General features: G+C 44.2%; 1 protein-coding gene across 1 annotated transcript; it reads right to left on the minus strand.

Moving 5' to 3' along the window:
• Window positions 1-1101: 1101 nt before the first annotated feature.
• Rtp2 (receptor transporter protein 2) lies at window positions 1102-5588 on the minus strand. The gene is made up of 2 exons (XM_070028687.1): window positions 5369-5588; window positions 1102-1670 (listed from the first exon to the last, which is right to left on the minus strand). The coding sequence occupies exons 1-2, from the start codon at window positions 5530-5532 to the stop codon at window positions 1160-1162; spliced, it is 675 nt and encodes a 224-aa protein (XP_069884788.1). The 5' UTR covers window positions 5533-5588; the 3' UTR covers window positions 1102-1159.
• Window positions 5589-15127: the final 9539 nt, after the last annotated feature.

A 15127-nucleotide genomic window follows, 5' to 3' on the forward strand; every position in this document is an offset into this window, starting at 1 on the left:
CTTGATGGTTCTTTATATTTGAGGTTATGTTATTTTGTGCACATATCCTTATCTGAATTCTTTTATCTAAGATCAGAGATTAATATCTTTTATTTATTCAATAAATATGACATACAGGTAATACATTAAAAGACATACCATAATTAATGAAAGCTTTAATCAGTTAAAAAATGACCCAATACAGAATGCATACATTGGATGGAACTTGTTTTTTTTTAATCCAATTTGCTATTCTTCTTTTGATTGGAGAATTGAATCCATTAATGTTTAGGGTTGTTATAGAAATGTGTCATGTTTTCTGACATTTTCTCGATTTCTTGTATTTCATTTTTTCCCTCTTCCTGTGTTTACTAAATTGATCTTTTGGTGATTTTTGTCTGTGTTTATTTGATTTTGATTGTTTTCTTCAGATTGTATATGAAGAAATCACATGCTGAAACCAAAACCCTCCATGACAAACAAAAGAGGAATTCATGATCACTAAACCAGCATGACAAAGAATTCTAAAGGGAGGGATACAATCTGAAGAATACAATCTTACTACATTTTAACATTTAAATTTACTACATTTACTACATTTAAATAGGCCCATATGGCCAATGATTACTACATCAGATGGTGACTCTAAACAATCAAAACCAAGTGGACCCTAGCTAGCAGTAAAGCAAAACATGAGCATTTCAAGATAGTAAAAGAAGGCTTTCCAGAAGGGGGATCTAGTGACTTTGTCCTTAAGCACAGGATACAAATCAGCGCTGTCTCCAAGGGTAGCCATAACAGGACAGTCAGAACTGATGATAAGCATGAGAGTGAGGCATGGTGCAGAAAGGACCCAGAGAAGTCTTAACAATGTGTTGGATATGGAAATAAGGCAAAAGGAGGATTCTAGAGATAGATCTGGGGAGGAAAAAGAAGGACGCTTCCTGTGGACATGGTACCAACTCTAAACCTAGCAAGCTCCAAAACCTCCATTAGACCCTTTCTCTTTCTCCTAATCACTGTGTAATGTAATGGCAGGATCCCTCATTTACAGAGGAATAAACTGATGCCAGGAACAGTAGCTGAGTAGTCAAGGGAACATATATTGAATGTGTAGCAGACTGAGTCTTTGTAATTTTCAACCCTGTATCCCCGCCTTCCCTGTTCCTGACTACCTTCACTACAGAAAGGCAGAGCCTCGGAATGAAAACTGAAAGTAGACAATGAGCAGGCAGAGGGAGCCCCAGAGGAGGCCCCAGCGAAGAGAGAAGAAGTTGTAGCCCAAGCCGCCCTGGGCTTTCAGCTTGGAAGCATCCGAGGTATAAGTGGCCTCCTCCTCCAGCAGCTTCTCGCTGGGCTTCCAGTGCACAATGCCCTCCTGGCAGGCCTCGCAGAACTCACTGCGGTGTGATCTGCTGTCTGGGCGGCTGGCCACGTGGATGCGGTACTGGCCTCCATCCTCATCATAGCACTGCTCACGCAGGCTAGTGATGAGGTTGTCCACCAGCCCTTCAATGTTCTCTTCCAGCATGCTCGACTCGTCCAGCCGCGCCGTGCCACACTGGTAGCACAACTGCTTGAAGACACGCATGCGCACGGAGCCCATCCGCTGGGTGCGGTCCAGGTACATGTGGAAGAGGATGACCACGCTGGCTGACTGCCAGGTGTGCCAGCACCAGGAGCAGTGGAACCTGCAGAGAGGTGAAGGTGGAATAGAGAAGGTGAGTCTCCAGTAATCGCCTGCCCTGAGGAGCCCAGAAAGGAAAGGATTATATACCTAAGCCTGGAAATAGAAGTCAAATTTTACCACTCTTTGAGTTCATTAGTGCTCCAAGGCTGACTGCTACTGGTGAATGCTCTTGGGACCAGAGCAGCCTCCCCAGAAGCCTGGCCCTGGAGCAACCTGGCAAGCAGCAGTGCTTAGCATTAGCATGCCTTCCTGCAGCCTCAGCATTGAAAGCCTCACAAATGCAAGGTTTGCACCTGGATGCTGCACAGGTCACTCCCCATCTATAGGCCTCTTTTCTCATCTGAGAAATGCAGTGGCCTGCGCAGACCTGCTGTGGTTCTGAATAGGGGAGGGGGATGAAATGCACTATCGGACTCATCACTTTCTCTGAGGAGAAGAGATGCCAAGCACAGACCCCAGCACACTGTAGATCCTTAGACTATGGTCAAGACTGATGGGCAGATGTACATAAACCGAACAAGATAGGGTCTACCAAGTATGGTCCCCAATGAACACTCTCCCCACAATGAACAGCTCATCCCTAGATTCCACTCCAGCCCTGTAGACAGGATGGGAAAAGTGGCTTCAGGTCCCTAGTCCCGCCACTCCTGTCACAAAACATCCACTTACATACACACATGCAGTGTTGTCTAACTTCCCTTGAGCTCCAGTCTCTAAGCCTGTGGGGAGGTGGCTTGGGGCTCATCTAGCCAAGCCCTACTCCCCAACCTCTGACACCTTCAGTACAGAGCTCTCATTACTATGGCAGCTCCCTCCTCTATTCTGGAGATTAACCGCTTCCAGGGACCTATTACAAAGGCTTCACACTTCAGAATGCCCACTGGGCTGATTCTGCCCTTATCACTGTTCATTTCAGGCCCGGTGATTTTGAAAGATATCTAAAGAACTTGTGTCAGTCTGACAGGCATCTCTCAGTACCTGTTGTATGTCAAGTACTACTCAGCTCAGGCTGAGGAATAGAGAAGCTAACTCCTGACCCCTGGAAGCCACCACCAATGGGAACTCAGAGCAATACCAACACCACCCGTGTCAGAGGAGCCTGACTGGTTCTGAGCCAGAATGGGTCCTTTTCCCCATCCCCCTGACGGGATAGTTTATAGGGCACCGTTCATTAACACTGAAGGCTTATTAAAGACAATGAATCTGTGTACTGAATGAGCACAGTAATCATGCAGAAGTCCTACTTGAGGCCAGCGGGGAGCCAAGAGTTACTGGCCACCTAGAACCTGAAGCAAGAGGAGCCAGTAGCCTCTGGAGCTCAGTCCCCAAAGCACTGAAGCCCCTGTAAGATATGCCTAAAAGATGGCTTTTGTGGTTGGGTTTTGGGATCTGTTGTGGTTGCTGGGTTTTTTGTTTTTTGTTTTGTTTTTCTGAGAAGTGATGTGGGCTCATAAATACCAAGAGCAAAATTAAAGCTAAGCATTCTAGACTCTTCCATTTTGTATCTATGTCCACTTCTCTGAGCCATTCTTTCCTGTGGTTACTTTGCAGTCATCTTGAAAGCCAAGAAGAAGTGGACAAGAGACCTGAATACTTGCCAGTGTTTGTTATAACAAGGCCTCAACTAACTAATCTTGATACATTGATCTGTCAGACCATCTCTGAGCCAATTCCATTCACCTCTGACCATCTCTGAGCATGTTTCTGACTGGGAGTGTTTTATCTGTATACACTGCCCCTACTGCCTCCAAGGATGGCTGTAGATGTACTGAAGTGCTTTCTCTCATGGCATACTTTTTCCATGTAGTAAATCCTTCTCTGCTCTTCACTATGTCTCTCACTTAATGTCATGTGGAGTTCATAGATGCTAAAACTCATTTTACCCCCCACACTCAAGTGGCTTAGATGCTTCATGTTTTCAGCTTCTGCATCTTTTATAATAAATCAGTGTAGACCTACTTCCTTTTTTGAAAGTCAGATTTCAGATTCTAAATTTGAAAACTTCAGACCTGCGTAAGCTAGAAATTAAAAAATCACTATAATCTGAGTAAAGTGGTTCAAACATGTAATCATAGCTACTTAGGAAGGAAAGAATGGGATGTCAGTTCCAGGCCAGCCCAGACTACAAAGTCATTTATGAAACTCCATATCAACCGACAGATGAGTTGTAGTAGCTTGTGATTGTTATCCCTTCTTTGGGGGAAGCCGCTGGTTGGGTGCAGTGGCACATGACTGTCATCTCCAGCGGCATGGGAAAGCACAAGTAGGAGGTATGAAGTTGAACTCCACTTCAAAAATAATCAATGCACAAAAAGAGACTGGAGGTGTCTCTCAATTGGTAGACCCTCCTGCCTAGTAATTTCAAAGTCCTGAGTTCAATCCCAACACTGCTTACACACACACACACACACACACACACACACACACACACACACACACACACACGAAAAAAACTAGTGGGACTAGAACACAGAGAGTGAGAGAGCTGTTGTACATACAGCTAGATAGAGCCAGTACCCAGCTCTTATCAGGTGCTAAACAGATGCTTCTTGAGCTAATTTGAGTCAATCAGCTGTTCACTGCCATTTATCAAAAAGGGTTGAATCTAATGTTTGCAGGTCTTGAAACAAGGAAGAGCACAACATAAGCTCCCCACCCATAACCTGTCTCCTTCTGTTCCCATCCTCAGCACCATTCTGCCTCATGAGAGGCTACATGTGCATACATATGTAAACAACTCAGAAGGTGTTGCCCACCTTCCAAAATACAACTGCTTATCAACTTCTCTTAAGGCCAAAGGCCCCCAAAAGACTGTGGAGGTCTTGCAGATGAGCCTGAGGCAGTTTGGGTCAGGAATGCCCTGGTCTCAGTCCCAAATCACAGCTCAGAAGGTGAAGCATGTGATCCTCAAGATCCCCTGGCGATACTCACAAGACACTACATTGAAAATGATCTTTACAACTTCAGCAGAGGGAGAAGTTGGGGGGTAGATAGTAGGAAAAAACAAAGGAGGGGGGTAATAACTATGTCCAACAAGAAATATACTCATTACCTTAATCATGTAAGTGTAACCCTTCTGTATAGCATCTTTACAATAAAATAAAAAAAAAATTTAAAAAATTACCTGGAATGCTGGAAGGTATAGAGCCCCTAAAAAAATAAGGGCTCTGGGGCCTAAGGACAAAAGGGAGGCCCTGCTTAAAGCTAAGCCTTTTAGTCAGAGCTAATAGAAGTGAAAGAGCTTTGAGTGATAGTCCAGGACCAGCCCCTCATTTTGCAAGGTTTGACCTGAGAGCCAAATAGGGAAAGGGGCACAGCCAAGTTGACAAATATTTTCTGGCTCACAGGAGGTGACTCAAGCTTTTTGTGTTCAACTCAAGTTTCCTTTAACTGAACAAACAACCCCAGACCCAGAGCACAGGTCCACCTGCTTTCAAGAGATGGTAGGAACATGAATAACAACAAAAGCTCATTACTGAATATAACTTGGCCAGGCTCACATAGGAGTGTACAAAACAGCCATGGTTAGAACCATGATTAGGCATCTGTGACTCTCCTGGCAGTATTTTTTCTCTGTTCTTCCAGGGCTGACACAGAGGGAGACTGCCTGCAAGCCCAGGCTCTGTCCTTCTTTAGAAGGTGCCCCAGGGCTGTGACCCAGGGGCTTTTTGTGTAACCCTCTTCCACAGGGCCTCTCACCTCCCTGAGGCATGTTGCTCCAGATACTGCTTCCAGCCAGGAGCCAGTTCGTTGGGTTTGAGGTTGGGGTCAATGATGAGTTCCCAGCTGTCCGCTGGCTTTGCTATTTCCATCTTCTCGTAGAAGACCTTCTTCCACTCACAAGTCGTCAGGCTGGTAGACATGGTCCTGACAGCAAAAGTGGAAATCTGTACCCTGCCTGAGTGAGAACCCAGAAAGAACCCAGATAGGTACCGGCAGTGCAGTTTCTGTAGTGTGAAAATCCCCATCCACAGAACTCAGCTTCTACCTTTGTTACCCTGGAACCTGTTGCTATGACATCCAGGCAGGTGCCCTGGCAAGCAACATTCAGGGCTGGGGAGGAGAGAAGCCCCAAGGGGAAAGGCCAGGTGTTAAGCTAAGCTGAAGAGACAAGGTTGCCTAAGTGGAGTAAGCAGCATGAGAGGCTCAGAGCCAGTGGGGGAGTGAGAAAGTACCCTGGGCCTCTAGAGATCTCTGTGATGTAAGGGCTAGCCAGTGGTCCAACTCCACCCCACTGTTCTCCCTGGCCTTCTCCATGTCATCCTAGCAAGTTAAACAGGACAGGGAGGTGTAGAACCTGCTGCACCCATACTCCAAATGTGCTATGGCCATCATTTGTCATGTGCTAGGCACAGCTGCTTGCTCTCTAGCTATCCAAGGCACACCAGGGAACACCAGGTTTGTACAACTATCATCTATAACCACATCCCTGATTTACTTTCAAACCTTTCAAAAAATGTCTATTTGTTCATTTATTGCAAAATTATTTTGTTCGATCAGGGAGCTGGAGAGAAGTAACTCGTGGTCTCTTTTCTTGGGGAGATCTTAGAGTAGTTGGGGAGATGTAATGCAATTGAATTACCTATGAGAAGTACAGTAGTATTATTTCAGACTCAGACTCACAGAATTCTTAGAGTTCATGTTTAGTGCTGGGTCTTCACTGTAGCTAAGGCTGCTTGCTGGAGGATACAGTTTACTCAGCTGCTGTAACTACTATAGAACAGGCAATGGAGTCTCACAGCTCCTGCTGCCTAATTTAGATACTTTAGAGACTAGAATTTGCATACTCCTCAGTGAGCAATTCCATGGTGGAGACAATCTTAGGCAGAGAAAAGACCAGGCATGTGGTTGCTTACCTAGTTCTACCCCTATGGCTATGAGGTTTCTCAACCTGGAAAATGACCCTTGGATATATGAAGACACACCGAAAGTGTTATCTTGCATCAGGACTTGTCACTTGGTTTGAAAATTTCCTATGGGGTGAGGTCAAGGACAATGTAACTGAATTTTCTTTGAGAATGGGGAAGTATTTCTCCTAACATTGTGCCAAAGACCTAAGAAAGGACAAGTCTCACCAGCAGAAGGATCTAGAAGTGATCTTGTCAAAAATTTGGTTTCTTCATTGAGCTCTCCCATTTTTTAACCAAAATCTTTTGGCATGAAGACAACTAAGGCTCAGAAATATGAAAGTACTTGTCTAAGGCCTCAGGACTGAGCTGTGACGTTATTACTGCAGACTCAGAAGTCAGCAGGAGGATCCTTGACTTCCCTGGCAACTGAGTGAAGCTAAATGGGGCATTGGCCAGGCCTAGAGCTGTATGTCAACTGAGAAATACTGTTCTATACTTTCTACAATTGGCAATGAGGGAAAGACAAAAAGAGGGAGATTTGTCAGGGTTTATTTGCTTTGTTATGCTTTGTTTCTCTCTAATGATGCAATCCCCTTAGGTTTACTCTCGGGTTTAATTTAGAGTAGGAACCCTGGGAGCTGAGACCAATATAATCCAACATTCTGTACAGCAGTAATGTTTTCACTCCGAATAAGATTTTATTGTGATACCATCAATGGATGTTACTCCCTTAAAGTTCTGGGAATGGCACAAGCTGCTCCAGAACCCACAAGTTCCCGAGTGACAGTTTAATTAATGAGGGCCACCTTATTTTTTTTCTAATTTGTGTGTGTGGAGGATGTGTGTGGGGGGGTACAGAGTGAGGTTTGAACTCAGGGCCAGGGTGCTGCCCCTTAGCTTTTATGCTCCTAGCAAGAGCTCTACCATTTGAGCCACAGCTCTACTTCTGACTTTTTGTTGTCTAATCAGAAATGAGTGTCATAAATTTTCCTGCCCCAGTTGGCTTTGAACCATGATCCTCAGATCTCAGCTTTCTGAGTAGGTAGGATTACAGATATGAGTCACCATTGTCCAGCAAGGCTGCCTTATTTTTAATCTGGCTAGTAATTAAAATAAATAAAATATAAAATACTGTCTGCCCATATTCTTCAAAGTTGGCTACTCTTCCCTAATCTGGACTGTGGATTGATAACTACTTTTCTTTGTAAAGTATTATTTAAATTTTTTTTTGTTTTTTTTTGGGGGGGGTCCAGTTGTGGGGCAGGAACTCTGGGCATGGGCATTGTACCTCAGCTTTTCAGCTCAGGGCTACTACTCTACCACTTGAGCCACAGCGCCACTTCCGGCTTTTTTTTTCTTTTTGCTTATGTGGTGCTGGGGAATTGAACCCAGGGCCTCATGCATGCAAGGCAAGCACTCTACCACTGAGCCACCTTCCCAGCCCTTAAATTTTTCTTGTTGGAAAGTTATGAGACACATCAATTTTGGAGCATAAAGCAACAAAGTAATGAAGAATCAGGAAAAATAAAATCATCTAGGGTTTTCACCCCAGAGATTTCAATACAAGTTCTTGGCAGAATATATTACCCTCTTCCCCAGTCCAGTCTTGTGAAGAATCCCTGCCCATGCTAACCATTATTGCTGATGGGAATAAGCTGTTTGCACAGAATAACAAACACCAAAAGATTGAATAAAATAAGTTAGTGGTCAAGAAACAGATCCTAGGTGGGAACAGGAGCTGTGTGCTGCCTTCCCTGTCTCTCCACATGTCAAAGAATAGAAGCTGCTACAAACTTAAGGTCTCCTGGGGAAGCCTTTACAGGAGCTGTTAGGAAGGCTTCTCCCGCCACAGCAGCAGCACTCAGAGGCAGCGTGGTCCAAGCGCCACTCTGTGGCTCTGAGTCTGAGAGTCCCCATAATCAGAAATCATGGCTCTTCCAATGGGGCTCATAGGGAAGAAAATGTTCCAGGGAAGATATGCTCCTTCTTCATCTGTTAACAGCATTCACTGTGACTGTAAACAGGCAATGTTCTATTTCTAGAAGAGTTTCAGGTTCCAGTCTACACACCATGATTCCTCAGGGGCCCTGCGGTTTGTGTCTGGAGTGCCATTTTCACAGGGTGCCCATGGCTCAGACCTGTAATCCTAGTTACTCAGGAGGCTGAGATCTGAGGATCCCAGTTCAAAGCCAGCCTTGGCAGAAAAGTCTATGAGACTTTTACCTCCAAATAACTAGAATAAAGCTTGAAACTGAGGTGTGGCCCAAGTGATGGAATACCAGCCTTGATTGAAAAGCTAAGTGAGAGGATGAGGCCCTGAGTTTCAGCTACTATTCTGTCCAGTTCTCGAAAGATCTGATTATATGAATCAACCTTTTTGCTGTTTTGCATGAGTTTTACACATTGCTTAAAATATTATTTATAAAAACATCAACAATAGTATAAGATGATAAAAGATCACTAAGCTAACATTACATAAAGAGGAATCCAGTGCTGTTGAAGAAGGGTCCTAGTCACAGGCCCAGCCAACTCCATTTGCCCCTCTCTGCTACTTTAATCTTACTTTTTTTCCTGAGCTCTCCTTGTCACACTTACCTTGGGACTCAGAAAGGACAGGGTTAACAGATAAGGATCTTGTGACAAAGAGCTAAGTTGGTCCTTGGACAATGCTTTCTTCTCATGACCTGATGCCACTCAGAATGGAATGTTTGGATAATGACACTCAAACATCTCGGGATGATGACCAACTGGAGCACCTCTTGGATACGCACCACATAATTACACATACCAATATAACAGTCACATGGCAGCTACTCTGTTCCATGATTCTTATTTTAAGAATAAGAATTGGTCCCATCTGATCAATCCTGTGACTGCTGTCCACCAACATGACACAGAACAAATGTACACCTCTTGCCCTGTGCCCCCAACTTCTGGATTAACAAAAGGTTTTCAAATGTGAAGCCCAAGAGATAGGAGGACATGAATTATGAAGGGTTATTTTTGTTTGGTCGTGGGGCCTGAACTCTGGGCCTACACACTGTCTCTCAGCATTTCAGCTCAAGGCTAGTGCTCTACTACTTGAGCCACAGTGCCACTTCTGGCTTTTTTTGCTTATGTGGTGCTGAGGAATTGAACCCAGGGCCTCATGTATGCAAGGCAAGCACTCTACCACTGAACCACCTTCCCAGCCACTGGGTTTGGTTTTGATGTCATTTGAGTTAATATTTGTCTTAGAAGGGATATGATACCGCAGAATCCTTTAAAACTTGAGCTACATGATAAGATTGGTATATTGATACTGAGCCATTTCAGAACATTACATTCTCACTTACTCTCTTTCTCTCTCTCCCTCCTCCCCCATTCCCTTCACTCTTTGCTTGCCCTCATGAATTGCTTGACACATTTACCTTGGTTTCAGCTTCATCTTGCTCTTTACAAATCTAGATTGGGATGAGACAGCATAAAGACACTGTAGCAAGCACTTTCACTACATTATCCAAAACTACCACACAATGATCTCTTGTTCTCATATGAGACCTGCTGAATTAAGTGGCAAGGATGACTTAAAAATAACATAAATATGTTTGACAGTAAGTAATATTGAGAAGTAGAACATTAAATTTAATTAATGTTCTATTGTCCACAAAGCTTTTATGAACCATTCCCCTTCATATAGAGGTTCATGTAAGAAATAGATATATTGAAGCTTGTAAGTCTACATCAGTACATCAGTATTTTGCCAAGACACTGCTATGATTTGAACAAGTCTCTCAAAGTTTATGTGTTGAAAACTTTGTTCCTAATAAGAGATGATTTGGCTCTGCGCTCCTGAGTAAATGGATGTTATTGTCCGGGGATGAGCTAATTGGCATGAAAGTGTGTTTGTTACGAAAGTGAGTTTTGTTCCCTCTTGCCCCCTAGCTCTCATCCATTCTCTCTCTTCAGACTTCTACCATGGGATGAGCCAGATGTGGGCTTCATGCTTTTGGAGATCATGGACACACCTAGAACTTTCTGACTCATCTAAAACTCTGAGTCAAATAAACTTGTATTGTTACAATGGTTAGTTTAAGACGGGGATACACACAAACTTGATGTTCCTAGAACATAAGCTGCTGCTGGGTACCCTGCTGCAGACACACTGTGTCCTGCGAGACAGAATATTCAACAGTAGAAGATCAGAAGGAAGTCGAGAAGAGAACTGTGGAGGTGGCAGTATCAAGTTGCACAGAAACCCAATCACACATATACATGCATACATACTTACACAAAATTGGTTTCAACCCCAAGAGAATTCCAATTCTGAAAAGCTGAACCCTCTTCTTCAACTGTTCTGTTATTGAGAAAACTGTGTACTGGGCTGCATAGGATGGGAGCATAGAGTACAAAGGTACTGGCTGGATATTTGAGACCTCCCAATTTTCAAGGAGAAGTAGAAACCTGAATCTCAAAGAAACATCAGAGTAGAAATTTATACATTCAAGTTAAGTCTCCAAGGGAGAGATTTGGGAGCAAAAGGATCTAGATTACAACCTATGGTTCCCATGCTTCACTAGCCGAGTCTCTGGTACAATTTCCCCTAGAACCAGAAACACCTGCACCTTCACTGCTTTGCCTCTACTGCCACCTTGTGTCTATTTTCTAGATTGCATCCATGAAGTGGCCTCAGGAAACCAGATGCCAAAAGGGCTGCACTGATGCAAGGTGGTGATTTCAAGCCCATCCTGGGATACATATTGAGAACCTTTATCAAAAACAAAACAAAACCCAGAAGCCTTAATGGAAAATTACTCCCAACCCACCACTCAACAAACCTGAAGAGACGTTCCTGTTCTTTCAAGCTGAGAAGGTTCCAGCCTTAAAGAAAGGAGTTGGGAAAAGAAAAAGGGACAAATTTGACACTGGATCCTCTCATAGGTTTATGAATGGTGCCCCTTTCTGTGTGAGGGAATGATAACATTGTACCAAGGAGAAATCACAGGAGGAATGAGATCATCCCACCCCCCAACAATGTTATATAGGAAACCCTAACCCAGAGTGCACAGGAAAAGAACAAATAGGCCCAACTTGGCCCAAGTTAGGGCTGGCAGCTCTGCCCATACAACACATGAAATGGATCCAGACTCCAATAAGGATGGCCCTTCTCCCTTGAGCAGCCAACCTGTACACCCCTCATGATGTACCATCACAAGCTAGAAAGCAGCAGGGTGGGGTGGGGGAGAAGGGGGAGTAAGCCACCCTTGCAAATTCATACTCCTGAAGAGGTGGCTCCTGTGGGTAATGTCAGGAGGGCAGTTTCTCCCAGACAGAAAGAGGCACTGCAGTCCCACAAAGGGCAGAATATTCTTGAAAACCTGAGAGTGCATCTGCCCAGGCTGGCAGTGCAGCACATCTGTCTGTTTACCATCCACCACCCAGAGGGAATGAGTTGAGGTATGCTCAGATAATCTGTGGCATGTGCAGGATACCTGTGCATAGCCGTTTCCAAACTCCCTGAATTGTTAGGTGCATCACTTCTTGGCCATAATTTTCCAGCTTTGGGTGTTTCCTTACATCATGTCTACGTTGTTTCCCCAACTTGACAGCAAGTCATTTGAAGGCCAGGGCTCTGTTATAAACCTAACGAGCTGAATCTTTCTCAGCAGAATTGTTGTCAGGACTTTTTCTGGGATGTTTTCAATGACAATATGAAAAGATAGTAATCCCTAAATTCAATTCCCTCAGTAACAATGTTCTGTGATTCTGACTCCATGCATGCTTGCTAGTTGAGCAAACTTCCTGATGACCTGACTCATCTCATGGATGTACTAAGCAACCAATTGTGTTGGGTTAAATGAATAAAGCAATAAGCAAAGTAGACTACCAAACACTGGGAAGACAGTATGGTAGGTACTCCAGGGCCTCCAAGCCCCCCTGAATACCCTACCTGGACTCCAAGGCTCTTCTGCCTTAGCATGCATCTTTCTAAGAGCCCAGCTTCATGAGGATCACTGAAGTTTGTTTCACCTTGGATGAAGGTTAAGAGCTGCTGAGCACCCTGGTCCTGGCACACTGAGCTCATGACTCATCTTCTCTGTAGGGGACTAAAGGAACATTCTTTCCAAGGCATCACAGTCATTTGGGCAAATTTTTGTGTTTTACCTAGGAGGAATCCTAGACTCTACTATCAAGAAGCTTAGACATAATCAAAGGATATGTAAGAATCCTTCTAATGGCAAACACTCCAGAGGTCTGGATGTCTGAATAAATTGTGGTTTTTGTTGTTGTTGTTCTAGGAAATGGGGACCCACACAGACCAGGACAAAGAATTGGAGATAGGGGCACGGATATTAAGATCTTATTATAATGTAAGAGTAAGAGAGGTGGTGGTCTAGAAATTTAAGAGCAGGCTGGGTGCCGGTGGCTCATGCCTGTAATCTTAGTTACTCAGGAGGCTGAGATCTGAGGATTGTGCTTCAAAGCCATCCTGGGCAGGAAAAGTCTGTGAGACTCTTATCTCCAATTAACCACCAGAAACGAAGTGGTGCTATGGCTCAAGTGGTAGAGCGCTTGCTTGAGCTGAAGTGCTGAGGGACAGTGCCCAGGCCCAAAGTTCAAGTCCCAAAACTGATAAAAAGAAAAGAAAAGAAAAAAAAGGAAGGAAGAAAGGTAGAAAGAAAGAAAGAGAAAGGAAGAAAGAAAGAAAAGAAAGAAGAAAAAGGGAGTTCCGGGAAGATGGCGGAGGAGAAGCTGGAGGCTAAACAAGCTCTCGCATAGAAAGCAGTTTTAGAGTTCCAGTGAACAGTCCTAAGCCAGAGAATCACACCAAGTGTGCCATCACAGGACAGAGAGTTAGGCCAGAGAGGGAAAATCCAGGCAAGGAGACAGCTCTGAGCTCTTGCCAGTAGCTGCCGCAGCGGTGGCAGCAGCAGCGCGGTGGCTGAACCCACCATACCTGAATCACAGAGAGTCCAGGAGGAAGGAGCCAGACACAGCGGGCGGGCGGATTCTATTCACCACCAGCAAGAACCGACAAGGAGCAGACCTCTTCATCCTGCAGTTCGCAGACCAGAGACGACCCAGGAACCAAGACTCGGCTATAACCCCTGCTTTCACTATATTTGATGTCGGTATAATTTGTGGAGGAGAAGGGGAAAAACAAGTCGGTTAAGGATACAAGTGGACCCGTTGCAACAATGAGAAGTACAAGTTGTCATGTCCAAAACGAACTTTACAACTTTGGTTGGGGGGGAGGGGAGGCTGGGAAGGGATGTGAAGGGTAAACAAAGGAGGAGGCTGCAATGCTTGATAAGAAATGTACTCATTATCTTGTCCATGTAATTGTAACCCCTCTCTACAGTATGTTCACAATAAAAAATTAAAATTAAAATAAAAGAAAAAGAAAAAAAGAAGAGCAGAAATCTGGTACTAGAAAGTCACTCCAGTTCTGAGGACCTCTCTGGTGCTCAGCAACTAATGTGACCCAGCTGCTGTGGCGAGGTCAATTTCTCTCTGCTTCTCTTCCGTATTCGTTTCTTTGTGTTTTCTAAAGTGTACATCTGATAAAATATGAGACAGTGTATCACTAATCACTATGGTGAACAATACCTAAAGAGAAATGGAAACCCATTTCTCCCAAGAAGCTGAAGTGAACTAAAGTTCTACGAACTTTATTATCTGGATACTTCTAGCCGTGTGACCTTGGTCAAGACTCAGCCTCCACTTCCTCATTTCTAAAATAGAACCTTTGCATCTCTTTTCCATACTCACCCAGCCACTGGATGACATTAGGCCAGTCTCTTCTCCTCTCCTCCCTCCAGTCCTCATAGGTCAGACAAGACATCTGAACTACAGGATACGTAATACCCCTACTCATCCTTCCCAACTCCTAAACAGTTCTGCTGTGTCTACCCACTCACAATGCTGTGATGGTCTGGCTATTAAATGTTTGCCCAATAGGCTCATGTATTGAAAGGCTGGTCCCTAGCTGGTGGCAGTATTTGAGAAGGTTCTGGAATCTAGGCAGTCAGACCTACCTAGAGGAAGTTGGTCACTCAGGACCTGTTTGGGGGAGTTGTACCTTGTCTCTGATCATTTCTGTCTCTCTGTGTCATTTTGCTTTGTCTGTTTGCTTCCTGTCTACCATAAAGTGAGTAGCCTTTGCCACATGCTTTGGTCACCATGATATTCAGACTTACCATGGATCCAGAATTCATAGAGCTACCATGGACCTCTAAAACCATAAGTCATGTTAGGCATTCTGTCACAGTAATGACAAAGCTAACCAATGCACTTCCCTGTTCCCAAAGTCCTCAAAACCCTTTTGTCTTAAAGGAAGAGGCAGGGAAGAACATCCTAAATACCTCATTTAAGGAAACATATTTGTGTGAAAACTTGCATTCATGCCATGCTTTTGTAATGAAATTCTATTCTCTGCCCCAATTTATCTGTTTAGAAATGTTTCCTTTTAAATATTATTGATCATCAATTGACTTTCAGTCACTCCTCTGATCTCTCCTTTTGTTCAGTCACCACCCACAGTGCCTGCCCTGGCCCCTCTGTCTCTCCATTAAGCTGCAATAATATATAAACAGACTTGGGGACGCTCTGGGAGCAAAGGGACCCT

Source organism: Dipodomys merriami, unplaced genomic scaffold, assembly GCF_024711535.1.
Source record: "Dipodomys merriami isolate MVZ:Mamm:240054 unplaced genomic scaffold, mDipMer1.0.p SCAF_2, whole genome shotgun sequence".
NCBI lineage: Eukaryota > Metazoa > Chordata > Mammalia > Rodentia > Heteromyidae > Dipodomys > Dipodomys merriami.

Bases quoted from the DNA above. Each gene is read 5' to 3' on its own strand.
- Rtp2 (XM_070028687.1), bottom strand. From the start codon at position 5,532: ATGTCTACCAGCCTGACGACTTGTGAGTGGAAGAAGGTCTTCTACGAG. The intron at 1,671-5,368 runs GTGAGAGGCCCT...ACCTCTCTGCAG, and splicing joins GAGCAACATGCCTCAGGGAG to GTTCCACTGCTCCTGGTGCT.